The sequence below is a fragment of the Lepus europaeus genome, chromosome 19 (genome assembly GCF_033115175.1).
Source record: "Lepus europaeus isolate LE1 chromosome 19, mLepTim1.pri, whole genome shotgun sequence".
In the NCBI taxonomy this organism is placed as follows: Eukaryota; Metazoa; Chordata; class Mammalia; order Lagomorpha; family Leporidae; genus Lepus; species Lepus europaeus.
In genome coordinates this window covers 72,295,008-72,319,918 of record NC_084845.1, presented here as the reverse complement: position 1 = coordinate 72,319,918, position 24,911 = coordinate 72,295,008, and the positions used below count along the sequence as shown (strand labels likewise).

The 24,911-nt window shown below is 62.6% G+C and overlaps 3 protein-coding genes across 4 annotated transcripts; 1 reads left to right on the top strand and 2 right to left on the bottom strand.

The window, feature by feature from the left end:
• Positions 1–2: 2 nt before the first annotated feature.
• On the bottom strand, positions 3–5,850 carry CDK10 (cyclin dependent kinase 10). 2 transcript variants are annotated; one of them, XM_062176425.1, is made up of 13 exons: positions 5,746–5,850; positions 4,498–4,570; positions 3,692–3,763; positions 3,276–3,378; positions 3,101–3,182; positions 2,780–2,847; positions 2,295–2,347; positions 2,089–2,158; positions 1,623–1,682; positions 1,203–1,326; positions 993–1,132; positions 809–861; positions 3–484 (listed from the first exon to the last, which is right to left on the bottom strand). In XM_062176425.1, exons 1-13 carry the CDS (start codon positions 5,830–5,832, stop codon positions 387–389), a joined length of 1,083 nt encoding a protein of 360 aa, XP_062032409.1. In that variant the 5' UTR covers positions 5,833–5,850; the 3' UTR covers positions 3–386. The 2 variants fall into 2 exon arrangements, with proteins under 2 accessions (XP_062032409.1, XP_062032410.1); XM_062176426.1 differs by having other exon boundaries at positions 2,780–2,826.
• Positions 5,851–6,922: 1,072 nt separating this feature from the next.
• SPATA33 (spermatogenesis associated 33) lies at positions 6,923–14,234 on the bottom strand. The gene is made up of 3 exons (XM_062177162.1): positions 14,123–14,234; positions 13,880–14,053; positions 6,923–7,815 (listed from the first exon to the last, which is right to left on the bottom strand). The coding sequence occupies exons 1-3, from the start codon at positions 14,157–14,159 to the stop codon at positions 7,604–7,606; spliced, it is 423 nt and encodes a 140-aa protein (XP_062033146.1). The 5' UTR covers positions 14,160–14,234; the 3' UTR covers positions 6,923–7,603.
• A 115-nt stretch (positions 14,235–14,349) lies between these two features.
• On the top strand, positions 14,350–24,282 carry CHMP1A (charged multivesicular body protein 1A). The gene is made up of 7 exons (XM_062176527.1): positions 14,350–14,423; positions 17,630–17,649; positions 18,435–18,512; positions 19,776–19,922; positions 20,310–20,438; positions 20,831–21,018; positions 21,341–24,282. The coding sequence occupies exons 1-7, from the start codon at positions 14,417–14,419 to the stop codon at positions 21,360–21,362; spliced, it is 591 nt and encodes a 196-aa protein (XP_062032511.1). The 5' UTR covers positions 14,350–14,416; the 3' UTR covers positions 21,363–24,282.
• Positions 24,283–24,911: the final 629 nt, after the last annotated feature.

Below are 24,911 nucleotides of genomic sequence, written 5' to 3'. Positions count from 1 at the left end.
ACCACACTTGTCAAAGCTTTTATCTCTTCATCTTCAGACAGCACACTGCTCCTCTCTGCACGAGCAGAAGCTGCGTCCACTCAGGCCCCACCCACACCTGTTCCCTCCTTCCCGCCTGGAGTCTGGGCAGACACACCTGGGGTCCTGCAGCCTCTCTGCCTGGGCCTGCTGGGCCCAGGCCCCCGGGGTGGCCCAGCTGGCTTTTCCATAGGAAGAACAGCAAAGGCCCTATGCAGGCCCCGGGGGCACTGCCACCGCCAGCATCAGCCTGCATCCGGACCTGCCTGCCTGGGGGCAGCGTCACACAGGACAGACAGGAACGGCCCCAGCCACGAGGACAGCCGGGCCAGCAGGCTGAGGGGGCGCGGGCGTGTGCTGGGCTCGCGTCAGGGCTTGCAGCGCTTGCTCTGGCCCTCGGCCGTGGCCGTGGCCGCCCGCTTGTTCCGGTGGTGGGGGAAGGTGGGCATGAGCTCAGGCTCGCAGGCTGTGGGGAGAGAGGCGCTTCAGTGCTGGTGGACAGGGGTGCCAGGGCAGGCGGGGGTGGGGCACTGCCGCCGGCCTGAGCCCAGCTCTGTCCAGGGCAGGCGGGGGTGGGGCACTGCCGCCGGCCTGAGCCCAGCTCTGTGTTTGGGGCTGGCCCCAGGCCCAACCTCTGCCTCCACCCTTCCCTCACCCCCTTCCCCTCGAGGGGTCCTCACCCAGGGCACACAGCCCACCTGGATGGGCCTGTACCAGGAGCCCAACCACCAAGAGCCAGAGGGCTACAAGGACCCTGGCACAGCAGAGGCTGAGGGCCTGGGGAACTCACGCAGAGGCTTCTCCTTGAAGTAGGAGCTCTCCAGACAGTCCCCGGCTGTCGCCCTGCAGGAAGGTTGGCCGTCAGCCCCCGTGAGCCCCTTCTCTCACCCCACACGGGGCTCAGTGGCCTCTGTCCTAAGGACCCCTCCACCTCGCAGCCAGGCCCCAAAGCAGCCCGCGCGCTGCGTCAGCACCTTTTCCTGGGGTCGTACATGAACAGGAAGTTCAGCAAGCGCAGTCCAGCCTCCGAGAGCCACGGGAACTTGTGCTTCAGGTTGTTGTACGGCTGCTTCCTCAGGCTGTACTGGCCAACCAGCGGCAGCTTGGAGAAGCCCTGTGGGAGGCAGAAGCTAGAGCCACGGAGGGCACCAGCCTGGGGGAGGGGGCCAGGGTACCCTACCCACCGGCCAGATGTTCTCATTGGGTGTCCCCAGCAGCTGCACGATCAGGTCAATCTGGTGGATCTCAGACGTGCCAGGGAGAAGGGGCTTGTGAGCCAGCAGCTCAGCCAGGACGCACCCCACGGCCCTGCAGGCCAGAGCAGGCCTCACCTTAGCCACACCAATGTGACCATGTCGGGCCGCAGGCAAGTGCAAGTGCCCCCAGGCCAGGCCGAGGGCAGGACTGCCTCCGCAGCTCAGTGCAAGGCCTGCGTTCACATTTCCCAGGGTCAAGCCCACCGCTCGGGGTGCTGGGTGGGTGGCAAGGACCCCACCTCCCACCCCCACACACTCCTGCCTCTGCCTCAGGGCTGAGCCAGGGAACCGGGGACCTGCTCCTGCCCCAGCCCTTCCCCGCGGCCCCAGGAACGTCACCACTCTCACCACATGTCAATGCTCGTGGTCTGGGTGGTGGTTCCCAGCAGCAGTTCCGGGGCGCGGTACCTGCAGACAGAAACACCCATCTCCCTCTGCACAGGGGCCGTCCTCCGGCCCAGCCTCCCTGGGCAGCCCTGCTCTGAGTGGAGAACACACAGGGACTGTCCTGCACACGACCACACCACTGGAGACAAGGGTTAAATGACACGAGGCTGGAGCCCACGTGGGGCTCCCAACGTGGGTCTCACCAGCTTCGACTTGACAATGCCACGGCACAGCCCCTCCTGAGAGGGCTCCTGCCCGTCTCCCTGCAGGGCACAGCTTGTGTGGACAAGGTCAAGTCCAGCTGTCACCCCTTCTGAGACAGCCCTATGAGCCTGCATAGCCCCGATGCCATCAACGCACAAGGCCCCCACACAGCTCTCCCCGAGGCACAGCTGGTCACCAGGGGCCACATTTCTGAGGGACTCACCAGAGCGTGACCACCTTGGGGGTCATCGGCTTTACCGGAACACCATAGGCCCGGGCAAGGCCAAAGTCCGCTGTGACAGAGGCAGAGAGGAGGGAGGAGTGTGTCAGCCAGTGGGGGGTAACGGCTGGACTCAGAGGCCCAGGGTCACACGGCAAACAACGCCCAGAGACGCGTCCACGTCCGTGAGGCCAGCAGCTGGCACCCACCTGTCTTCACACAGCCCTTATCAGTCATGAGCAAGTTGGAGACCTTCAGGTCCCTGGGACAGAAAGAGAAGTGAGCTCACAGCCACCAGGTCATCGCCGACTCACAGACGCTTTCCCCACATTTCCTCGGCTTCCAGTCTTCTAAACGCGGAAGCCAGGCAGGAGTCAGAACACCTGCCGCTGAACCCCGCCCCTTCTCGAGCGCCGGCACTGCAGCTGCCCGGGGCAGCAGACGCCACAGCCCACGTGCCGCTCGGCCTCGGCCACTCCCCTGTGTGACCACAGCACGCCAGGGTGGCTTCCCCACGGTGAGGCTTCTGACCAGGTGCACGCCTGTCCTCTCTCCAGGAGGGTACTCAGAACATGCTGCTACTGGAGGCCAGGGTTACCGCTCCCTGTGTCAGGAACCCGTACCACCCTAGCATGTCCTTGGCCTGGCCCATCACAAAGACCCCACCCACTCGGCCTGGTCCAGGCCTGCACACCTGTGAATGATGAAGTTCCTGTGCAGGTACTGGAGGCCCCGGAGCACCTGCAGCACGATGCACTTGACCTGTGCAGAGGGCAGAGGGCAGGCACCCGCTGGGGAAGCCTGGCCCTGGCCAGCAGCGGCCTCAGGAGCCAGGTGGCTGCTGCGGCTGGCACAGGACTGGCCACACGAGGAGGGGCCTGGAGCCCCAGCTGTCCTGCGGGGACCCCTGGGCAGCAGTTTCCCCCTCAGCGACAGCAGTGTCGCGGCCCCCGGGGGCTGTGGCTAGTACAACAATGCAGACAAGGGGAGGAAGACCGCCCCACGCCCCACACACCTGGGCCTCAGAGAAGGGCGTGGGCATGTTCTCCAGGAGGCTGGCCAGGTCCTGCTCACAGTACCCCATCACCAGAAAGATGCTGGAAGGGAAAGCAAGGGCGATACCGCAGCTGCCCTCTTCTGGGTCAGCAGAAGAGCAGCCCCGGCAGGGGCAGGGGCCGCACGGGACACACCTCTCCAGGTGGTTCCCCACCACCACCTCCTTCAGCTCCACGATGTTGGGATGGCGGGCGCGGAGCAGCAGCGTGATCTCCCGCAGGCTGCTGATGGGGATGCCTGCAAGAAGGGCGTCGCAGACACGAGGCGCTGCTGGGCCCCCACCGCAGGGAGATCCGGGGAGCCCAGCAAGCAGGAGCACTTGTGTGTGAGCTGCAGTGGGGGACGTGGGCACCTGCGCAGGCAGGCGAAGGGGAGCCCGAGTCACAGGACAGAGCAGGGACCAGGGCTGAGGACGCCAAGGCGCCCAGGGGGGAAGCAGGCGATGGCACAGCGAGTGCAGCCCCAGGAAGCTCGGGGGCAGCGCACCCCTCCACCTCCCCCCATGTGGAGGTCCCAGCCACGGCGGCCCTGGGCCCATCTCCTGGCTCACCATCTTTCTCCTTGTCCATCCGTACCTTCTTGAGGGCGACAATCTCATCTGTCTGGGTGTCTCGGGCCCGATCTGCAAGGGAAACAGGTCCGGGTCGATCCGCACTCCTGACGCTCAGTTCTCTCTCCATGCAAGCAACGCCCGCAGCCGAGATACGCGCTCCCTCGGGGCTTCCTCTGTGGAGCTGGCCACAGGCGTCCAGTGTGATCTCTTGGGGAGCCTGGCCTCGTGCAACTCCGTCGTGCGAGATGCCGCGTGCCCTCCCTCTCGGGGCACAGACCACGGCCTGTGTTCGCTTGTGGCTGTGTTGACAGCAAACAAGGTTCTCTGGCACAATGGCTCTGCTCTCGGCGCCAGCTCCCCGGAAGTTGTCCATTTTACAGAGCGCGCACTTGGTGCAGCGGTGAAGAGCCGCTCGGGGTGCCTGCATCCTTCACTGGAGGGCGGGGGTTCGAGTCCTGGCCCCACTTCCGATCCAGCTTCCTGGTAATGAGCACCCTGGGAGGCAGCAGGTGATGGCTCAAGGTCTTGGGTCCCCACCACCCACATGGGGGACCTGGATTAAGTTCCAGGTTCTTGGCTTCAGCCTGGCCCAATCCTGGCTGTTGTGGGCATCTGAGGCCCACATGAACCAGTGGATGGAACACCTCTATCACCTTCCCTCTCTGCCTTACAAAAAAACAATAAGGTTCCTGAACACGCTTTTGGGATCAGCCCTTCCAGCCCCAACACAGCGGCTGCCGTGGCAACACCCCCAGCCCACGCATGTCAGGGCTGTGGCCAGGCCTCCCATGCTGGGCACTCACACACGATGCCATAGGTTCCTTCCCCAATGCGGTTCAGCTTCTCAAACTCCTTCACGCTCCGGCATCGTCCCAGCTGAAAGAGAGAGGCGCTGCCAGTGCGGGGACTTGGGAGCTGACGCACGGCTGAGAAGGGCTATCTGGTACCTAGTTTTACCAAGGATCCTGCTCACGTCTCGCTCACCAAACAGAAAAGCAACCGCAGACCTGGCTGTCACGGGAAGGGGGAGGCTGACCCTGGGCCACTGTCGAGTGAGGCGTAAACTGGGTCTCAGTGCTCCCTGGAGCCCACCTGCGTCCACAACAGGTGTCTGTCGTCCAATCGCAGAACACCCACCCAGCACCGCCGCCCTCACGGCCCCCTGCCAGCCGGGCACGCCTGCCTTCCACAGCCTTGCAGGCTGGGACACAGAGCAAGACAGGGCCGGAGCGCCTGCTCCACCTGCCGGAGAGCTGCGCTGGAACGCTGGGGAGACACAGGGCCTGTCTCACCTGAGCCACGGCCATCTCCCCAGCAGAGCCTGCACCATGTTGTACCCGTGCAGGGGCCACCGCTGTGTGGGCTGAGCAGGCATTTGAGAAATGTGGTGGGAAAGGGAATCAAAACGTAAGTTTAATTTGGTCATAAAGATAAAGGCTTACTAGCTGGATGGATCGTGGCCAGGAAGAGAATCACTGAGCACTGGGGCTGGTGCCGTGGCTCACTTGGTTAAACCTCGGCCTGCGGTGCTGGCATCCCACATGGGCGCCGGTTCTAGTCCCGGCTGCTCCACTTCCGATCCAGCTCTGTGCTGCGGCCCGGGAGGGCACTGGAGGATGGCCTGAGTCCTTGGGCCCCTGCAACTGCGTGGGAGACCAGGAAGAAGCTCCTGGCTCCTGGCTTTGGATCGGCGCAGCTCCGGCTGTTGCCGCCATTTGGGGAGTGAACCAGCGGAGGGAAGACCTCTCTCACTGTTAACTCAAACGCTCAAATAAATCTTTAAAAAAAAAAAAAAAAAAAAAAAAAAGCACCGCTCCCTGGGGACTCCCAGGCAGCGCCCTGCTCTCCACTCCCCCTCCCCCTCCCCGCCCTTCCACGGCACCGCCGCGAGCTCGTCGCGGCCGCCTGCACCTGGCGGCTCTCACGGGACGGCCGCCCGCGGGGCCGTGGGAGCCCCACGCGAGCCGCGCCCGTCCTTCCCTCGCCCTGCGCCCGCACCCGGCCGGAGGGCGCCGGCCCGACCCCCGCGTGCGCCTCCGGCCCTGCCGCACCCTGTGCTCCGCAGGCACCGTGAAGAAGCCTTCCCTGCGGACACATTTCAGCCGGATCTGCTCGGCCTCCGGCTCCGGCTCCGCCATGCCGCGCCGGCCCGCCGCTTCCGCCGCGCGTCCGCCGCTTCCGGCCGTTACCATGGGGACGCCGCGCGTCCTCCGGCGGCCGGGCCTCCGCGGTCCGCGCAGGAGGGTCCTCGGGGGGCGCGCTCGCTCCCGGACAGCCGGGTCCGCCGTGCCCGGGGGCCGGGCCACCCCGGAGCGCCGCCGGGAGGCAGGGGAGGAGAGGGCCGCGCCGGGGCGCCAGGGCAGGGCTGCGGCCGTTCGAGCCATGCGGTTCGGTTCGAAACATTTATGCAGAACAGCCTTCAGACCCGGGGTGGAAGGGGCGGTCTGCGCACCGCAAGATTCAAAATGCAATAAACCTACAGCAGGCCAATTTCTGCTAAGGCTTTTTAAAAGATTTTATTCATTTGAAAGGCAGAGTTATAGTCAGAGGCAGAGAGAGAGAGAGCGAGGTCCTCCACCCGCTGGTGCACTCCCCAGATGGCTGCCAGGGCCGGAGCTGCATCGATCCGAAGCCAGGAGTTTCCTCCGGGTCTCCCACGCGGGTGCAGGGGTCCAACGACCCAGGCCGTCTTCCACTGCTTTCCCGGTGCAGCCAGGACTCGAACTGGCACCCATATGGGATGCGGGCACCGCGGAGGCTTTACCCGCTGTGCCACAGTGCAGGCCCCCAGCAGGCTAATTTTTAAGTTGTTAATTTTGTATGGCCCACAGAGATGTCAACTATCCTAACAGTCCTTAGCAAAAATAAGGCTCCCGACCCTCGCTTTAAACAGTGTTCTGTCTTCATACCGTACTTTGAAAATTCATTTCTTAAACTCATCTAGGTTACATACGTGCTTAAGCAGGACTGCATGCATGTGTGTGGTCGGTGAGCTGCTCAGCTGACGTCCCACACTGGATGCCTAGCTCAGCCCACAGGACTCTGCCTCTGACTCCGCTCTCTGCTACCAGGTGACGGCTCACCACCCACGTGGGAGACCTGGATGGAGCTTCAGGCTCCTGGCGTTGCCTGATCCAGCCTTGGCTGTTGTAGGCATTAGGGGATGAACCTGCATCTCTGTCTCCCTGCCTTTCAAATACAGTGAAAATAATCGTTTTTTGAAATTACAAAAAAAAAAAAAAAAAGAAAGAAAGAAAGAAAGAAACGATGTATGGGACAGGCAGCAGACTCCCCTACCCTGGCACTTGAGAAGGTTGTGTCCATCACCCTGGTGGACAGGCTCTGTCCCTTCCGTTAGCCCACCGAGGCCAGTACTCCTGGAGACCATGCCTAGAGCCTGCCACCAGCCAGTCTCCAGCTGACAAACCCCACATTCTGTTTCTGCCCTGCATGTGTGAGGGCAGACTGGGCTGAGACTGTCTCCAGCAGCCCTGGGCTCTTCCTGAGTGGCCCTCCACTGGCCAGAAAGACAAGGCCACCAGCAAAGCCGGCCCCAACCCCAGCACACACTCCTCACTGGGCATTCCGTATGCAGGGTCAGTCCTCAAAATCGCATCTTTCCCCCAGCTCGGGGAGACGGTGGAAAGCGCTGTCACGGCAGGAGGCGCCCCTGGCAGCTCAGCACTGCACAGCCAGCGCTCGCGCCACGGAACGCTGCCGGAGTCCTTGATTAGCACACGTTCGCTCTCTGGCCCGCAGTCACGGTCGCCCTCCACCAAGCTGCCAACAGCTCTGGGGAAGGGAAGACCCAGGCGGTCACGGAGCAGTGGGAGGAGGACAGGGCAGCCCTCGGCCACCAGCGCTGAGACTCGCATCACACTGACCACGGACAGCTACCGGGGTGCTCATTTATTCTTGGGAGTGTAGATTGTAGGCCGCGATGGTACTGGGGTTCCTGTGCCGCTGGTAGGGGCCACACTCAGCCTGTTCCCGGATGGTCCTCTGCTCTTCGCTCTCGGTAGAGCTGTAGCTGATGAGCGTCTCGTTGGAGGCCCGCGTGATGGTGATCTTTGGAATGGTGCTCCTCTTCTCGCTCAGCTGCTGCCTCGGGCCGGCCTTCTCTACAGGGAAGAAGACGCCGGGCGTTGGGCAGGTGTGGGGGCACTGCTCTCACATACACACAATGCCTGTCTCAAGCCAGAGAGAAGGAATTAGATGCGTGGCTACCAGGAAGAGAAACGGGGTGCCCAAAAGCAATCCAAACTACTAAGGCACATGCCGACGTGTAAGCGGCTAGTCAGGTCAGCCATGCGGCTGTCAGCACCACACTGTGTCCCGAGGAAGGGACCCTGCGACCGCCTGCTGGCAGACCACACCGCGGCCCAGCCTCCAGGCAAGGCTCAGAGGGGTCAGGACACCTGGACGTAGCCCACAGGATGCTAACGGTGGTGAGACCCCACTATGCAACAGAGATGGACATTCCCGGCGTTGCCCACAATTTCTTAAACTTGCTCAGGTTACAAGGACAGCGTGAGATGCTACAGAGTACAAGGGCTTCAGCCTCAGGCCTCCTGCAGGGCAATCCTGTCAGAGCAGAGAGGTGTCCGTACATCCCAGTGTACGTGTGCACCCACACAGAGCTCTCCAGAACCACCCTTGTCACAGAAGCGCCATCAGACGGGGACTCGGCTGTCAGCTTGCTTTTGCTCACCCACACCTCACGGACTCAGTTACGTGGCAGGAGGAACTGGTGGAGACGAGGAGGCCGTGCACTCGGCGTTCATCCTGTGCCAGCCATCATTCTGAGCCCGAGAGTAATGACAGTAACAACACACACGGGGGGAGGCGCTGTGGTGCAGTGGCTAAACCCCAGCCTGCAGCGCCAGCGTCCCATATGGGCGCAGGTTCAAGTCCCGGCTGCTCTACTTCCGATCCAGCTCTCTGCTATGGCCTGGGAAAGCAGTAGAAGATGGCCCAAGTCCTTGGGCCCCTGCACCCATGTGGGAGACCCAGAAGAAGCTCCTAGTTTCTGGCTTTGATTTGGCCCAGCCCTGACCTTTGTGGCCATTTGGGGAGTAAACCAGTGAATGGAAGATCAATCAATCTCTCTCTCTTTTTCAGATAAAGTAAATACATCTTAAAAAGAAAAAAAAAAAAAGAAGAAGAAAAAACAAGACAGAGAAAGAGATCTATCCACTGGTTCACTCTTCAAATGGCTGCAACAGCCAGGGCTGGGCCAGGCCAAAGCCAGGAACCAGGAGCTCCCACGCGGGTGCAGGGGCCCAAGCACTTGGGCCATCTTCTGCTGTTTCCCAGATGCATCAGCAGGGAGCTGGATCGGAAATGGAGCAGCTGGGACTGGAACCGGGTAGGGTGGGGATTAACTTTTTCTTCTTCTTTTTTTTTTTTTACAGGCAGAGTGGACAGTGAGAAAGAGAGAGACAGAGAGAAAGGTCTTCCTTTTTGCCGTTGGTTCACCCTCCAATGGCCACCGCGGTAGGCGCGCTGCGGCCGGCACACCGCGCTAATCCGATGGCAGGAGCCAGGTGCTTCTGGTCTCCCATGGGGTGCAGGGCCCAAGCACTTGGGCCATCCTCCACTGCACTCCCTGGCCACAGCAGAGAGCTGGCCTGGAAGAGGGGCAACCGGGACAGGATCGGTGCCCCAACCGGGACTAGAACCCAGTGTGCCGGCGCCGCAAGGTGGAGGATTAGCCTAGTGAGCTGCGGCGCCGGCCGTGGGGATTAACTTAAGCAGGGGCTGGCGCACGGCTCACTAGACTAATCCACCTGCGGCGCGGGCACCCCGGAGTTCTAGTCGTGGTTGGGGCACTGGGTTCTGTCCCGGTTGCTCTTCTTCCAGTCCAGCTCTCTGCTGTGGCCCGGGAGGGCAGTGGAGGATGGCCCAAGTGCTTGGGCCCTGCACCCGCATGGGAGACCAGGAGGAAGCACCTGGCTCCTGGCTTGGATCGGCGCAGCACCAGCCATAGCGGCCATTTGGGGGATGAACCAACGGAAGGAAGACCTTTCTCTCTCTCTCTCTCTCACTGTCCAGTCTGCCTGTCAAAAAAAAAAAAAAATTAAGCAGGGCAGTTCACCCAGGGTGGGGGTCTTGGGAGTCCTGCCCTCAAGGACCTGAGTGTGTCGGGGCAGCTGACCTATACCCAATGTGGTATTTTTTGGCTCTCATCTATGTTGTAAATATTTTTCGAGCTTGCTATTTGTTGTATGTTTGTTTTGACAGTGCTTGGGGAGGTGCCTTCCATTTTTACATAGCTCACTTCTGTGTTTTTGTGATGTCTCTCTTTGCTTGAGATGTATCAAGATGTTCCCCTCTAAGAACTCACATCACAGGACTGGCATTGTGGTGTAGCAAATTAAACCATCTGTAGTACCCACACAAGAGACCTGGATGAAGCTCCTGGCTCCTGGCTTTGGCCTGGCCCAGCCCTGGCTGTTGCAGCCATCTGGGGAATGAACCAGTGGATGGAAGATCTCTCTATCACTGTAACTCTGCCTCTCAAATAAATAAAATAATTTTAAAAATAAAAAAAGAAATCAAATCATTATTTAAGTATTTGGGGGTGGGTGTTGTGGCAGTGTTTAAGACACTGCTTCTATCACCAGCATCCCATGAGCGCTGGGTTTGAGTTCTGGCTCTGTTTCCAATCTAGCATCTCGCTAGTGCACACCGTCCTTGGGTCACTGCCACCATGTGGGAAACCTGGGTGGGGTTCTGGATGCCTGGCTTTAACCTGGCTCAGCTCTGGCTCTTCTGACATCTGGGGAGTGACCCAGTGGATGGGAGATCTCTCTGTCTGCCTTTAAAAATAGTTGTTGGCTTGGGAAAGCAGTAGAAGATGGCCCAAGTCCTTGGGCCCCTGCACCACATGGGAGCCCCTGGCTTCCGATCGGCACAGCTCCAGCTGTTGTCACCATCTTAAAAGATTTATTTATTTGAAAGGCAGAGTTACACAGAGAAGAAGAGGCAGAGAGAGAGAGAGAGAGGGAGGGAGGGGAGGAGGTCGGTCGGTCTTCCATCCCCTGGTTCATTACACAAATGGTGACAACAGCTGGAGCTGGGCCAATCCAAAGCCAGGAGCCAGGAGCTTCTTCCAGGCCTCCCACGTGGTTGCAGGGGCCCAAGGACTTGGGCCATCTTCCACTGCTTTCCCAGGTGCATTAGCAGGGAACTGGATCCGAGGTGGAGCAGCCAGGACTCAAACTAGCACCCACACGGCCACAGCGCCGGCTGCAGTGGTCTTTAAAATTACGAGAATATGTTTGTGTCTTCAGGGCAGGCATTCAGTACAATGCTGCAGACACCTGCATCCCACATTGGAATGTTTGGGCGCAAGTCCAGCCCCACTCCCAATTCCTGATAATGAGACAGGTGATGGCTCAGGTAGCCGGGTTCCTACCATCCATGGGGGAGACCCAGAGGGAGCTTCCAGCTCTGACTCTCCTGTGGACATCTGGGAATTGAACCAGTGGGGGGGAGATCCCTGTCTTTGTCTCTCTCTTTGGCTTTCAAATGAAACAAATTTAAATTTTTCATTAGATTTTTAAATATTTTTTTTTATTTGAAAGGCAGAGAGAGAGAAAGGGAGAAACAGAAAAAAAAATTAAGTTTTTAAAGACTTATTTGAAAGACAGAGTATCAGGAGGGGGGGAGGGAGGTAGAGAGGGCGATCTTCATCTTGCATCTGCTGGCTCAGTCCCCACATGGCCTAAGAGCCAGGGCAGCCAGGAAGTCACTCGGGTCCCCACGTGCAAGGCCGGGGCCACTTCTCAGTGATTCCCCAGGAGCAGCGGCAGCCAGCGCTCTAGCAGGGGACACGGGGACTGCAAGCAGCAGCTAACCCTGCACCACACTGCTGGCTCCTGGACAAAACCTCGTTGAGGTCGATTCCTTCTGTTCTCTGGACTCACCCTGTGACAGCGGGAAGCTGCGGAAGCAGTGGGCACCCGCTGGCTAGCCCACTCCCACCCAGGCCACGAGTGGGCCAAAGGTGGCGCTGTTCGGCAGCGTGCTTCTCAACGCGACCCAGCAGCTCCGACCCTGTGCTCTGAGACGCAAGAGGTGCCAGAGCGCCCCTGGAGCGCCCCACGGTGCGCCGTCACAAAGCCCCCTCCAGGCCGCTGTGGCAGCAGCCTGCTCCCGCTCTGCAGCCCCTACCAGGAGCCTGCCTCAGACCCCCTCCTGCATCCTTACCACACGGCCCTAACTCTGCCCACCTCACGCCCTCTCTGTCCCATTCTTACAATGGAACTAACTTTTGATACTTTCTGAATTTTTTTTTTATTTTTTATTTTTTTTATTTTTGACAGGCAGAGTGGACAGTGAGTGAGACAGAGAGAATGGTCTTCCTTTGCCGTTGGTTCACCCTCCAATGGCAGCCGCGGTAGGCGCGCTGCGGCCGGCGCACCGCGCTGATCCGATGGCAGGAGCCAGGTGCTTCTCCTGGTCTCCCATGGGGTGCAGGGCCCAAGCACTTGGGCCATCCTCCACTGCACTCCCTGGCCACAGCAGAGAGCTGTCCTGGAAGAGGGGCAACCGGGACAGAATCCGGAGCCCCGACCAGGACTAGAACCCAGTGTGCCGGCGCCGCAAGGCGGAGGATTAGCCTGTTGAGCCACGGTGCTGGCCAATACTTTCTGAATTTTTAAAGAATTACAAGTTCACAGAAAGCTGCAAATAACACGAAGTCGCATGTACCCTCCGCTGTCTCCACACACAGCACACACCGTGATCACCACGGCACAGAGCCTCCACCACAGAGCCTCCACCCGGCTCACATCCACTTCCCCTGCCCCCGCCCTGCCCCCCCCCCCCCCAGCATCCACATGGGAGACCTGGATGGAGGTCCTGGCTCCCGACTCAGCTGGCCCAGCCCTGACTGTTGCTTTTCAAATAAATGAAAAATAAAGAAATAAAATCTTTGTTAAAAACTAAGTATACGCAGCAGCCTTGAGAGCAGGCTAGTACTTGTCCATCCCATTACCAGCAGCCACGGTGGCCACCTCACAACCAAACTTAGTGTCCACTCCCCCACCCCGCCTGGTTCTGACAACACAACGGCACAACCCGGCCTTGGCAGTGTGACAACCACTTCCTCACGATCTCACGGATCAGGACTTCAGGCTGGGTTTGGCTGGACAGCGGTCACTTGTGGCCTCCCAAGGGGTGCACACATCAGCTGCCCCCGAAGGCTCGGCTGGCCTGGTCGTCTGAGGTGCACACTCACCGGGCTGGACACTGCCACTGGCTGTCGCGGTGCGCATGCCAGCCAGGCTGGGGAGAGGCAAAGGCTACCTCACTCCCAAGTCTGGCCCCCGGGGTTGGAGGGCTCAGGGAGACCCCGACGCTAGCCATAGCGCCGCCATGTGGCTTCAGTGCTGGGGGACCAGCAAACCAGCCAGAACACAGGCACAGGCACAGGCGGGCCCCGTGGCTCGGTTCTTCCTTTGGGTTTGGGCCCCTCACTCTTCACCCTCCTCACTCTGGCTCCTGGACCCACTGCTCCTCTGGGTGAGTGACAGACGCTTGCCGGGCCACGGCGTCAGGTAGTGCCCCCACTGGCCTGGCCCCTGGTGACCGACGCGGAAGCCCCTTTCAGAGGCTGTGCAGGTGCAGGCCACCCGGTCAAGGCCTGGCTAACACAAAGCAGAGACACCGGGGGCTGCCCAGGAAGATGTCCCCTACACTGAGGGTGCCAGGGGCCTGGAAGTCACCGCCTGGCTTCTAAGCGACCGCCCGGGGTCTCGCCTTTCAGTGTCAAAGTGGAGCCGCCCTGACAAACCTCGGAGGTGGGGCGGTGGGCCTTCCTGGGACCCTCCCCCGTCTGCTCCGGCGGGAGTTCAGTGCCGGCCTCTGGCCCCTGCCCCGGCCTCCACTCGCCGCCCCGCCGGGCCGTGTCCACCCGCGCGTCCTGCCGGTCTGACCACCGCGCCTCCGCACGGCCCCTGGCCCTGCAGCTCACCGGACGACAGGCACGGCCGGTCCCCGCCCGGGTGCCCCGGGGGGGAAGCAGCCGGCCCGGGGCGGGTCCTGGGCGGGCACGGTGGCCCTCGCGACAGACCGCCCGGAGCAGCCTCACTCCTGCCCGCCGCCCGCTGCGCCCCCGCTGCGCCTGTCCTCGCCGGCCAGAGGCCTCGCGCCCCGCACCCGCGCCCACCGCTCTACCTTCGGACGAGGCGGACGGCCGCTGCGGCTTCCCGGACGCCGGCCCCAGGTGCAGGCTGTCCGCGGGCCTCGCGGCGGCCCTGTCCGGCGGCTTGGGCTCCGGCGAGGGCCTCTCCGCCTGCCTGTCCTTGCCCTTGGGGGCGGCGCAGCTGAACCCCCGCTTCGGCTCCTCACCTGAAACGCACGCACACGCTCAGACCCGCGCCCGGCGCCCGCGCGGGACCCGCGCCCCGCGGCCTGTACCTTTCCTGTGCTTGGGTTTGCTTTTGGAAAGTCCCATAGGGGAGGCCGGCGCAGGCCGCGGCCCCGGCGCCTCCCCGGCGGCCAAGCGCCCAGTGACTCACAAAGGGCGACATGTCCGCGGGCCGGACGCCGCGGGTCGCCCAGCAACCGTTCCCGCCGGCGCCGCCTCTCGCGAGAGCTGGCCGCGCGACCGGAAGCGGGCGGCGACCCCGGAAGTCCCCGCGGGGCGGAGCTGGCCGCTGCGATCGCGTCCGCTGCGCCGCTCCGAGGGCCGCCGCCGCCGCCGGACTGACCATGGACGGTGAGGGGCAGCCGGAGCTCCGGGGACGCGGGGAGGGCGCCGGGCCTGCATCGAGAGCCCCCTCCCGGCCCCTCGCCCTGTCGCCGCAGCCCGGGTACAAGGCGTGACCAGCGCTGTCCGCTTGGCCGCGGCAGCCCTCGAATGTCAGCCCGGAGGGGCGGCCGCGCCCTGGCCCGGAGGCCGCCCGAAGGCGCCGGGCCCCTGCCCCTGGCCCGGCCGCTCTGCGCCGAGGGAGCCGGTGTGACGGGCGGGCAGGGTGGGCAGCGCCCGCGGGGCTCTCTGCGGCGCTCCTCGGTGCTCCCGGGTTTCCGCCGGACAGCCTCGTCCGGCCGAGCTTCCCGGCGGGAAGGCGGGGCCTGGGAGGGAGGGTGACGGGCAGGGCCACCTGTGCCCAGGTTGGCTGTGCAGGCCTCAGCTTCCTCCGGTGCAGGTGTCAGGGGCTGGCGGGGCCGTCACAGGTGCGGGGCGCTCCAGCGGCAGGGCAGGTGTCAGGGGCTGGCGGGGCCGTCACAGGTGCGGGGCGCTCCAGCGGCAGGGCAGGTGTCAGGGGCTGGCGGGGCCGTCACAGGTACCGGGCGCTCCAGCGGCAGGGCAGGTGTCAGGGGCTGGCGGGGCCGTCACAGGTACGGGGCGCTCCAGCGGCAGGGCAGGTGTCAGGGGCTGGCGGGGCCGTCACAGGTACGGGGCGCTCCAGCGGCAGGGCAGGTGTCAGGGGCTGGCGGGGCCGTCACAGGTACCGGGCGCTCCAGCGGCAGGGCAGGTGTCAGGGGCTGGCGGGGCCGTCACAGGTACGGGGCGCTCCAGCGGCAGGGCAGGTGTCAGGGGCTGGCGGGGCCGTCACAGGTACCGGGCGCTCCAGCGGCAGGGCAGGTGTCAGGGGCTGGCGGGGCCGTCACAGGTACCGGGCGCTCCAGCGGCAGGGCAGGTGTCAGGGGCTGGCGGGGCCGTCACAGGTACCGGGCGCTCCAGCGGCAGGGCAGGTGTCAGGGGCTGGCGGGGCCGTCACAGGTACGGGGCGCTCCAGCGGCAGGGCAGGTGTCAGGGGCTGGCGGGGCCGTCACAGGTACGGGGCGCTCCAGCGGCAGGGCAGGTGTCGGGGGCTGGCGGGGCCGTCACAGGTACGGGGCGCTCCAGCGGCAGGGCAGGTGTCGGGGGCTGGCGGGGCCGTCACAGGTACGGGGCGCTCCAGCGGCAGGGCAGGTGTCAGGGGCTGGCGGGGCCGTCACAGGTACGGGGCGCTCCAGCGGCAGGGCAGGTGTCGGGGGCTGGCGGGGCCGTCACAGGTACGGGGCGCTCCAGCGGCAGGGCAGGTGTCGGGGGCTGGCGGGGCCGTCACAGGTACGGGGCGCTCCAGCGGCAGGGCAGGTGTCGGGGGCTGGCGGGGCCGTCACAGGTAAGGGCGCTCCAGCGGCAGGGCAGGTGTCAGGGGCTGGCGGGGCCGTCACAGGTGCGGGCGCTCAGCAGCTGGACAGCGTCCACAGGCCGAGAGCTGAAAATATTCTCGCAAAGCTGGGGGAGCGAAGCACGAGGCCGACACTGAACCTTCCCTGGCCGGCGGGGGTGCAGAGTGGGAAGTCCGGGAGAGGAGGGTCCCCAGGTGGGGGAGGAGCCGATGGGATTTAGCTGAGTGTTTACATAAACAACCGGTTGGCTTCCCTGGCAGCTGGTTTGTTTTTGTTTTTGTTTTTTAGAATATATTTTTAAAGATTCATTTATTTATTTGAAAGAGTTACACAGAGAGAGAGAGTCTTCCATCCGCTGGTTCACTCCTAGTTGGCTGCAATGGCTGGAGCTGTGCTGATCAGGAGCTTCTTCTGGGTCTCCCACACAGGTGCAGGGGCCCAAGGACCTGGGCCATCCTCCACTGCTTTCCCAGGCCATAGCAGGGAGCTGGATTGGAAGTAGAGCAGCTGGGACTTGAACCAGCGCCCATATGGGATGCCGGCACTGCAGGCAGCAGCTTAACCCACTAGGCCACAGTGCCGGCCCCCCGCCAGCTGTTAACTGCGTGATTTCCCCATCTCTCTCCACTCCGTATTTGTAGTTAACTTAGGACATCTCAGAATTTGGCTGCCCCAGGTTTTCTCTAGGCTGTAGTGTGGTGAACCCATTCGGGAATCGTGGTTCCTCTCTCTGCAGCCGGTGCAGCTCCGCCTGGCGAGTGAGAAGCAGGTTCACGTGTCAGTGGACTTACCCGCCCCGCCACAGCGCCAGCCCCGATATCAGTGGGTTCAGCTGCTGAGTGTGGGCAGGACGTGCCCTGGGCCAGACCCCCTGGCTCAGAAGTGGTGGCCGAGGAAGGCCGTCCCCTTACACTTTCTCCGTTCTCCTTGGTGTGTGAACAGCGTCAAGTGGGACCCTTCACACGGGGGAAGACACAGCCGCGCTCACTGTTGCGTCGCTGGAGCTCACCTCATCTGTCCTCACACTAACCTTTTTTTTGAAGACAGTTATTTATTTATTTGGAAGTTAGAGTGACTGAGACAGGAGAGAGAGAAGTCTTCCGTCCACTGGTTGCTGCAGCAGCCCAGGCTGGGCCAGGCCAAAGCCAGGAGCCAGGAGCTCCATCTGGGTCTCCCACGTAGGTGCAGGGCCCCGCTGCCTGGGGCATCTCCTGCCATTTCCCCGCATGTTAGGAGAGAGAGAAGTCTTCTGTCCACTGGTTGCTGCAGCAGCCCAGGCTGGGCCAGGCCAAAGCCAGGAGCCAGGAGCTCCATCTGGGTCTCCCACGTAGGTGCAGGGCCCCGCTGCCTGGGGCATCTCCTGCCATTTCCCCGCACGTTAGGAGAGAGAGAAGTCTTCTGTCCACTGGTTGCTGCAGCAGCCCAGGCTGGGCCAGGCCAAAGCCAGGAGCCAGGAGCTCCATCTGGGTCTCCCACGTAGGTGCAGGGCCCCGCTGCCTGGGGCATCTCCTGCCATTTCCCCGCATGTTAGCCAGGAGCTGGGTTGCAAAGTGCAATTGGCAAAGCTCACCCTGAGTGCGCCACGCCAGCCTTTCACGCTGACCTTTCGTGGTCAGCCGTCACGTTCCTAACGAGCCCCAGGTACAGGAGGGCTGCACATGCCGGCTCCCTGTGGCTAGCGGGGACCAGAGCCGTGCATGGACGCTGCTGTGCTGGGCCCCCTGAGGCCTCAGCAGTGTGGTCCATGCCTGTGTTCTTGCCGCTGCTCAGTCCCCGTCCTCACACTTTGCTCTCTCTTCACAGATACGCTGTTCCAGCTGAAGGTGTGTAAGAGTGACCGCTCAGCGCAGAAGCACAGCTCGGGCGCCCCCACGAGCTCTGCTGGGGCTGCCAGCCGGGCAGTGACGCAGCTGGCCGCCTGCGGGGCCGAGTGGGCACAGGTTCCTCGGGCTCGGCCAGGAGACGTGTCAGCTTTAAGCAACACCACTGGGTGTTGTGTGCATGCCTTAATGTCCCACTCAGCATTTCAGACTGTGGCCTAAAACCTTTAAGTCGTAGTTGGAGGGGAGCTTTTGGGACAGCCGAGAGTGCCTCTCCCCCGTGCTGGCCTCTGCCGCCTCCCGCGGCTGACTTCACAGGTCCTGGTGCGGGGTTGGCCATGCTGGTTTCCTCTGGCCCTGCAGTGTCCTCACATTGCTGACTCCAGGCTGTGGTGGGGACACGCCCACAGGAGCAGTCGGGAATGTCGCAGGCCTGAGGGTGGCCGGGTCCGGGGCTCTGGTTCTCTACTGGGATTCCCAGCAAGAAGTCAGTGTCTGCACCGTATTCGGTGAGGGTGGACCTCTGTGCCGTCGCTCAGGCTTGCTGTCCTCCGACCTCCTCTCTGGCAGCGTTTGGGCCGGGACATTTGAGGGGCCCCTCAGAGACTGGCAGTTTCCTCCCTAGTGCAGCTGTGCAGGGCAGGGCGGCCGTGAGGGGCACGGCAGCAGCTTCTGGCCTTCTCTGGGTCGGGTGCAGCTGGCGGTGGCCAGGAACCAGCGTGGGGTGGAGGGCTGTGGGGCCTGGCGGCTGGGCTCTGCCTGACTCAGCCACTGTGGCTTCTGCGCAGTTCACAGCAAAGCAGCTGGAGAAGCTGGCCAAGAAGGCGGAGAAGGACGCCAAGGCTGAGCAGGCCAGGGTGAAGAAGGTGAGGCCGCGCGGTGTGTGTGCCGTCTTAGCCGCTCTTGCTCTCCACATCTGGAGCTCGCTGTGTTTGCCTCCACGTAGAGACAGCAGGCACGATCACAGGGAGGTGGCTCCCACCAGCCCCTCCCAGTGCTGCCTGCCTGCGCCCACCGAGGGTGTCAGGGAGATGAGTGCGTGGTGCTTGTTCCTCTCTGTGTCCATTCCTTTATCCATTTCTGAATTTTTTTTTTTTTTTTTTTTTGACAGGCAGAGTGGACAGTGAGAGAGAGAGACAGAGAGAAAGGTCTTCCTTTTGCTGTTGGTTCACCCTCCAATGGCCGCCGCGGTAGCGTGCTGCGGCCGGCGCACCGCGCTGTTCCGATGGCAGGAGCCAGGTGCTTCTCCTGGTCTCCCATGGGGTGCAGGACCCAAGGACTTGGGCCATCCTCCACTGCACTCCCTAGCCACAGCAGAGAGCTGGCCTGGAAGAGGGGCAACCGGGACAGGATCGGTGCCCCAACCGGGACTAGAACCCGGTGTGCCGGCGCCGCAAGGCGGAGGATTAGCCTGTTGAGCCACGGCGCCGGCTCATTTCTGAATTTCTGAACTTGGCCATTGTCCTCCATTGTGCAGGAAGCAGGCATCTAGTTGCCCCGGCCACAGTCTCATGGGGCTTGGCTCCCTCTCGTGTGGAGCTGGTGCCATGGGCGTCAGGGACTGGGCAGAGGTATGGTGTGTCCCCCACAGGAAGGGGCAGGGCTGGAGGCTCCCTAGGGGGCTTCTCCTGGGAGGGGTCCCCTGCCCAGAGATGTGCAAGGCAGGAAGGGTGCGGCTCTGACAGCTTTGCCTCATTGCTGAGGTAGCACTGGATTTGGATTTCAACTAAACTCAGGCTGCCTGGGCCGGACAGGGGTCTGGGATGCCTAGGTGTGACTTTGTGCCTTTTCCACCTGCAGCTTTGCCTCATGTGGCCTTTGAGTGTCACCTGTCCTGTCCTTGGCTCTGTGAGATGCAGTGTGAGGCCTGGGGGTGCTGCAGTGGGGCCCACAGCATCATGGGAACAGCCCCCACCTCCATAGAGCAGCCTGTTGCCACTGCTCTGTCCCTTGGCACGCGTGGTGCTGGGTCCTGGGCGTTTCTGATGACTGGAGAGAGCTGTGCAGGGCTGACCCACGGCCGCAGACGATGCCCCTGGGGGTCAGCACCAGCCACGTGGCAGGGCAGGCGGGGTTTGTACAGACCAACCACCAGGTTCTCCCAGCTAGTGTTGCCCCCTGAATTGTAGGCCCTGCAGCAGAAAAACGTGGAGTGTGCCAGAGTGTATGCTGAGAATGCCATCCGCAAAAAGAACGAAGGCGTGAACTGGCTCCGCATGGCGTCCCGGGTGGACGCCGTGGCCTCCAAGGTGCAGACAGCTGTGACCATGAAGGGGGTGAGTGTGAGGGTCCAGGCCAGTTCCCAGAGTGCAGCTGGGGGCACAGGCAAGGCTGGGCCACAGGGCAGCGCCCGTGCGTGTGGGAGAACGTCAGTGGGCTTCCGTTTTTGCACTGTCACACGAGATGCAGGGGCCGCAGGGCCAGGCCTGTCCTGATTTGGGCAGGGGCAGTGGATTCAGACCCCGACTTCTGCAGACAGACAGGGCGGGTGAGCAGGCGCATGTCCCGAATGACCCGCACACCGCACCGCCTTGTGCAACGGCATTTCCGGAGGACTTGAGTGATGCCTCACTCAGGGTTGGAGTTTTGTTGGTCGTGGTCAGAAGACCTGTTCCTGGCAGGTCCTTTAATCAGTTCTCTCCGTCAACCCACCTCTCTCCCAGGTGACCAAGAACATGGCACAGGTGACCAAAGCCCTGGATAAGGCCCTGAGCACCATGGACCTGCAGAAGGTCTCTGCTGTGATGGACAGGTTCGAGCAGCAGGTGCAGAACCTGGATGTACACACGTCGGTACGTGGCCTCGCTGGTCAGGAAAGGTGGCTCCGGGGCAACAGGCGTTCTTCCTGGCAACTCACAAGTTTCTTGTGTGCTGAGTTCCAGCCAGGACCTTGGGCAGGGGCGTGGCCAGGACAGCGGGGGCCACCTCCAGGGTACCATGGTCCTCTGGGGAGGTCCAGGTGGTGAACAAGCACACAGAGGCATAGAAAGGGGCCACACAGAGTGGGTGGACGTGGGTACGAGGGAGGAGCTGGCTGTGGTGGTAGGAGGGGCTCCAGAGAGTGCCTTCAGAGAGGATGGTTGAGAAGGCTGGTGGGGGCGGGAGTCCGTGGGAACGCAGAGGAGCCGCCCTGGAGCCGTGCAGGGGGCTCCAGCTGTGCCTAGCGCGTGCCTTCCCCGCCCAGGTGATGGAGGACTCCATGAGCTCGGCCACCACGCTGACCACGCCTCAGGAGCAGGTCGACAGCCTCATTGTGCAGATTGCCGAGGAGAACGGGCTGGAGGTCCTGGACCAGCTCAGCCAGCTGCCCGAGGGTGCCTCTGCCGTGGGGGAGAGCTCCATGCGCAGCCAGGAGGACCAGCTGTCGCGGAGGTGGGACCCTGCCCTGCAATGTCCTCCCCCGCAGCGCCTGAGCCCTGGGGCTGCAGGCCACACAGCAGCACCCTGGCCCGGGGCCTGCGTGGATGGGTCCTGAGCCCACATCAGCCGTAGGGCCCCCACACTGCTCCCTAGCAGAGCCGGGAGCCCAGGGTCCCCGTGTCCCAGGGCAGCCTGGATGAGCCGAGGCTGGAGGAATGTGACCATCGGGTGGGTGAGGGGCTGTGGCTCCCCAGCCGGCAGCTTACACAGAGACATGAAGCGTTTGAGGATGGTGCCTGCCCTGCCTGTCTCATCCGAGTCTTTGGGTTTCCAGGTTGGCCGCCTTGAGGAATTAGCCAAGCCCTCCTGGTACACCGCCCCGCTGCTCCCCACTGCGTCTTGCCTTCTGCCGGGCGACAGCCCCGCCTCTCAGCTGCTGTCACCTCCCAGGCCTCCACAGCCTTGGAACCCTCCTGTTCTCTGCGGTCGGGCGGTGCGTCTTCGCCAGTGCTGTTTGCACAGTTGTGTGGGGGTGACTGTGGCTCTGGGCCAGCACAGGGACACTGGTAGGGTTCCCCTCTGCCTCTGAGAACTCCAGCCTAGCACCGTGGCATGGGTTAGAGACCTGCTGCTGCCGCCAGGCAGCTCCCAGAGGCCTCTCCTCCCCTGAGGCAGACAGAGTCCCTGTCTTGTGCACAGACCTGGCCCTGAGGTGGTGCCAGTGGCCTGTGTGTGAGCCGGCGGCATCAGGGCCACAGCCCGTTCTGGGGGCCTGGCAGACGGTGGCCCCTCATCCATCGTTCCAGGGGTGGGGTCTGGGCCACGACTGCAGCTGGGCCTCACCTGGCCTCCTGCCCTTGGCTCTCCTGGTCCTCCAAGGTGTCCAGGCCACAGGGGCAGGACCACCATCCACCTCCAGGTCCTTGTGCTGAGGCTGCCTCTGGAGGTGCCCGGAGCCCCGGCCTCTCTGTCCAAACAGCAGCAGTGCCACACCTTTGCCTGGGGCTCTTCACGCCTCAGGGTGATGCCACCTGTGGTCACCTGCTCGGATCACTACAGATAGCGCGGGTGCCGCCCCTCCTTCCCTCTGAGCGTGGAATCCAGAGTGGCTGGTGAAGGGAGCTTCGGCTTGGCCAGCGGTGGCAGCTCTGAGGACGACGTGCTGCCATGTCCTGCGGGAGAAGCCTGGGCCGCGCGCTGGCACTTGCTGGGAGGGCTTGGGAGGGCTTTGGGCAGAGGCTGCTGTTTCTTTTGTTTCCTAAAGTTCACTTCGTGTCTTTGAAGCTCACGGGACTTTTGGTTTTTGTTTTTTTTTGCCAAGTAGAAAGCAGCCTGCAGGTGGGGTGTTGGGTCCGAGCCCCCTCGCTGTGACCAGTGCTTTCCGCGCTGCTACAGACGGAGGCTGACTTTCGCTGCGCTGCAGTCAGACCCTTACCTGGCCACTGTGTCCAGTCCTCCCGGATCTGGACTTGGGGGCCCTGGGGTTTGCAGTAGGGAGCTCATGTTGAGGCGAGGGCAGCATGCGTGGGGCCTGGAGTTGGGGGGTCTAGGCAATGTCAGGCCATGGGCTCCCCCAAGTTAACCCACTGCTGTGTGTGAAGGGGGTGCTGATGGCCCCTGTTCTCAGGGAGCTTCCTCGGCCCCCAGGGTACAGAGTGCAGTGCAGAGGAGCCAGGGCCCAGGCCAGGTCCGGCAGGGAGAAGGGCACGACTTCCCATTTGTTCAACACTGTTGGAAGTAAACGGATGGACCCCTGAAAACTCGTTCTCAAGCTGTGCTCTGGTGCTTCGGGTGGGGCTGGGAAGTGGTGAGTGCCGCCCACCCCGGGGCTCGGGGTGGACGCTGAGAGAACGCACACTCCCAGGCCCCGCCTGGCCGAGCATTTCTGTGTCTTCGTTTATTTGAGAGACAGAACCTCCATGTGCTGGTTCACTCCCCAGATGTCCACAATGGCCAGGACTAGGCCAAGGAGCTGAAATTCAGTCCCGGTCTCCGTGTGGGTGGCAGTGACCCAACTACCTGAACCGTCACCTGCCGCCTCTTGGCCACACAATCCAAGAAAGGCATCGGGAGCTGCAGCCAGGAATAAAGCCAGGCGCTCCAGGACCGGACTGGGCCAGAGGCCTGCCCCAGAGTTAAGTTTTACTTTGAAATAATTTAAACTTGGTACACGGCTTCTGCTCACCTCCCATCTGTCCCGAACTTGAACTTCCTAGTTACCCACAGCACATGCCCTGACTGTAACGGCCAGGTTCACCGTGTAGCTGCTCGCTCAGGACAGACCAGGACGCTGTGTCGTGACAGGGCCCTGAGCCCTGCTCCCAGCATCTTCCCAGGATTTATGCTGCGTTTCCTCAAGCCTCCTGATGTCCCCCAGCTTGTGGCCATCCTCCCTTTTCTTGGAACATGCTGGCCAGTTGATTGGCACGACGCCCCTCACCTTGGGTGACGGGGTGAGACCCAGGCATGCAGGGTCACTGCTTGGCGCTGGTCACTGCCCTCGCCTCACGGGCCGGGGGGCCTCTCCAGCACTTCTCTGTACAGCCACCGTCGTCCCTTTCCTTAGCGTCTTGTGGAAGGGGCGCGTGGCCACACTGCCGCGTGCTCACGTTGGTTTGCCAGCTGCCGTTCCCGTATTGGGTGCACAGGCTGCAGCAGTGCTGGGCACCCTCCACTCCATGGGATGCTGGGCTCCTCCTGCTCTCCCGGCCCCGGCCTGGTTCCTTCTAGTGGGGAAAGGATTTCAGAAGCCGGGATCTGGGTGTGAAGCGTGCTTCCTGGCACTTTGTGTCACTGCTGGCAGACCCTCGGCACGTGGCCTGGGCGACCACATCTGCGACCTCCACGCACTCCCCTCGGTGTGTGTGGTCCTGCAGGTGCACTAACTCCCCCTCAGACTGGCCTCTGCCCGTTTACTTTGTGCACAAAGTGGTTTCAGAAGTGCAGCCTCTGGCCGGTGCCGCGGCTCAACAGGCTAATCCTCCACCTTGCGGCGCCGGCACACCGGGTTCTAGTCCCGGACGGGGCGCCGGATTCTATCCTGGTTGCCCCTCCTCCAGGCCAGCTCTCTGCTATGGCCCGGGAGTGCAGTGGAGGATGGCCCAAGTGCTTGGGCCCTGCACCCGCATGGGAGACCAGGAGAAGCACGTGGCTCCTGGCTTCAGATCAGCGAGATGCGCCGGCCGCAGCGGCCATTGGAGGGTGAACCAACAGAAGGAAGACCTTTCTCTCTCTCTCTCACTATCCACTCTGCCTGTCAAAAAAAATAAGTAAATTAAAAAAAAAAAAAGTACAGCCTCTTCATCCGTACCCTGCTCGGGGAGACCGTCTCCTGAGGCCTGGTGCCCGCTGCCCCAGTCCTAGCTCGCATGCAAATGGAAGCAGCCCCAGTGTGGGCAGGTGCTGCCCTGTGCTGGGTCTGCTGCCTCTGACCAGAGGTGGGAGTGGCGGCCCGGCGAACACGAGACGGGCAGAAGAGGCTCCTGGGATGGCAGGGGTGCTGAGCAATGTGTGATTTTAACGCGGTTAAGATTAGTTCAGGACTCACCGTAGCAAAGGTGCTGCGATACCCCTGCAGCCCACCAGGGGACCTCTGCTGGCTCACCCGGGCCCCGGCCCCAGCCCAAAAAACATGCAAAAACTCTGGTTGGTTTTCCGTGAGTAGTTACTCTGTGGGGCTGTGGCTCAGGGGAGAGCTAGTCTGTGCCAACCCCTAAGAGCCCTCGGGCTGCACCTCCCACTGTGGCGGCATGGTTGTGGGGGACTCGGAAGCCCAGTCACAGGACTGCTCAGCCCCTCCCCCTGGCCGCCTTCCAGAGAAGGGGCCTCACTTCCTCAGAGGTAAGGAGGAAAGGGGCGCCGTGCAGGGCCCAGCCTCCGCCCCACAGTGGTCTGTGCTGGCCGAG

Coding starts and splice junctions, on each gene's coding strand:
- CDK10 (XM_062176425.1), bottom strand. CDS start 5,832: ATGGCGGAGCCGGAGCCGGAGGCCGAGCAGATCCGGCTGAAATGTGTC. Junction 3,379..3,691: donor GATGGACAAGGAGAAAGATG/GTGAGCCAGGAG, acceptor CCCTTCTTGCAG/GCATCCCCATCAGCAGCCTG. Junction 1,133..1,202: donor CCAATGAGAACATCTGGCCG/GTGGGTAGGGTA, acceptor TGCCTCCCACAG/GGCTTCTCCAAGCTGCCGCT.
- CHMP1A (XM_062176527.1), top strand. Junction 20,439..20,830: donor ACCTGGATGTACACACGTCG/GTACGTGGCCTC, acceptor TTCCCCGCCCAG/GTGATGGAGGACTCCATGAG. Junction 21,019..21,340: donor GAGGACCAGCTGTCGCGGAG/GTGGGACCCTGC, acceptor TTGGGTTTCCAG/GTTGGCCGCCTTGAGGAATT.
- SPATA33 (XM_062177162.1), bottom strand. CDS start 14,159: ATGGGACTTTCCAAAAGCAAACCCAAGCACAGGAAAG. Junction 14,054..14,122: donor CAAACCCAAGCACAGGAAAG/GTACAGGCCGCG, acceptor CGTGCGTTTCAG/GTGAGGAGCCGAAGCGGGGG. Junction 7,816..13,879: donor GCCGTCCGCCTCGTCCGAAG/GTAGAGCGGTGG, acceptor TCTTCCCTGTAG/AGAAGGCCGGCCCGAGGCAG.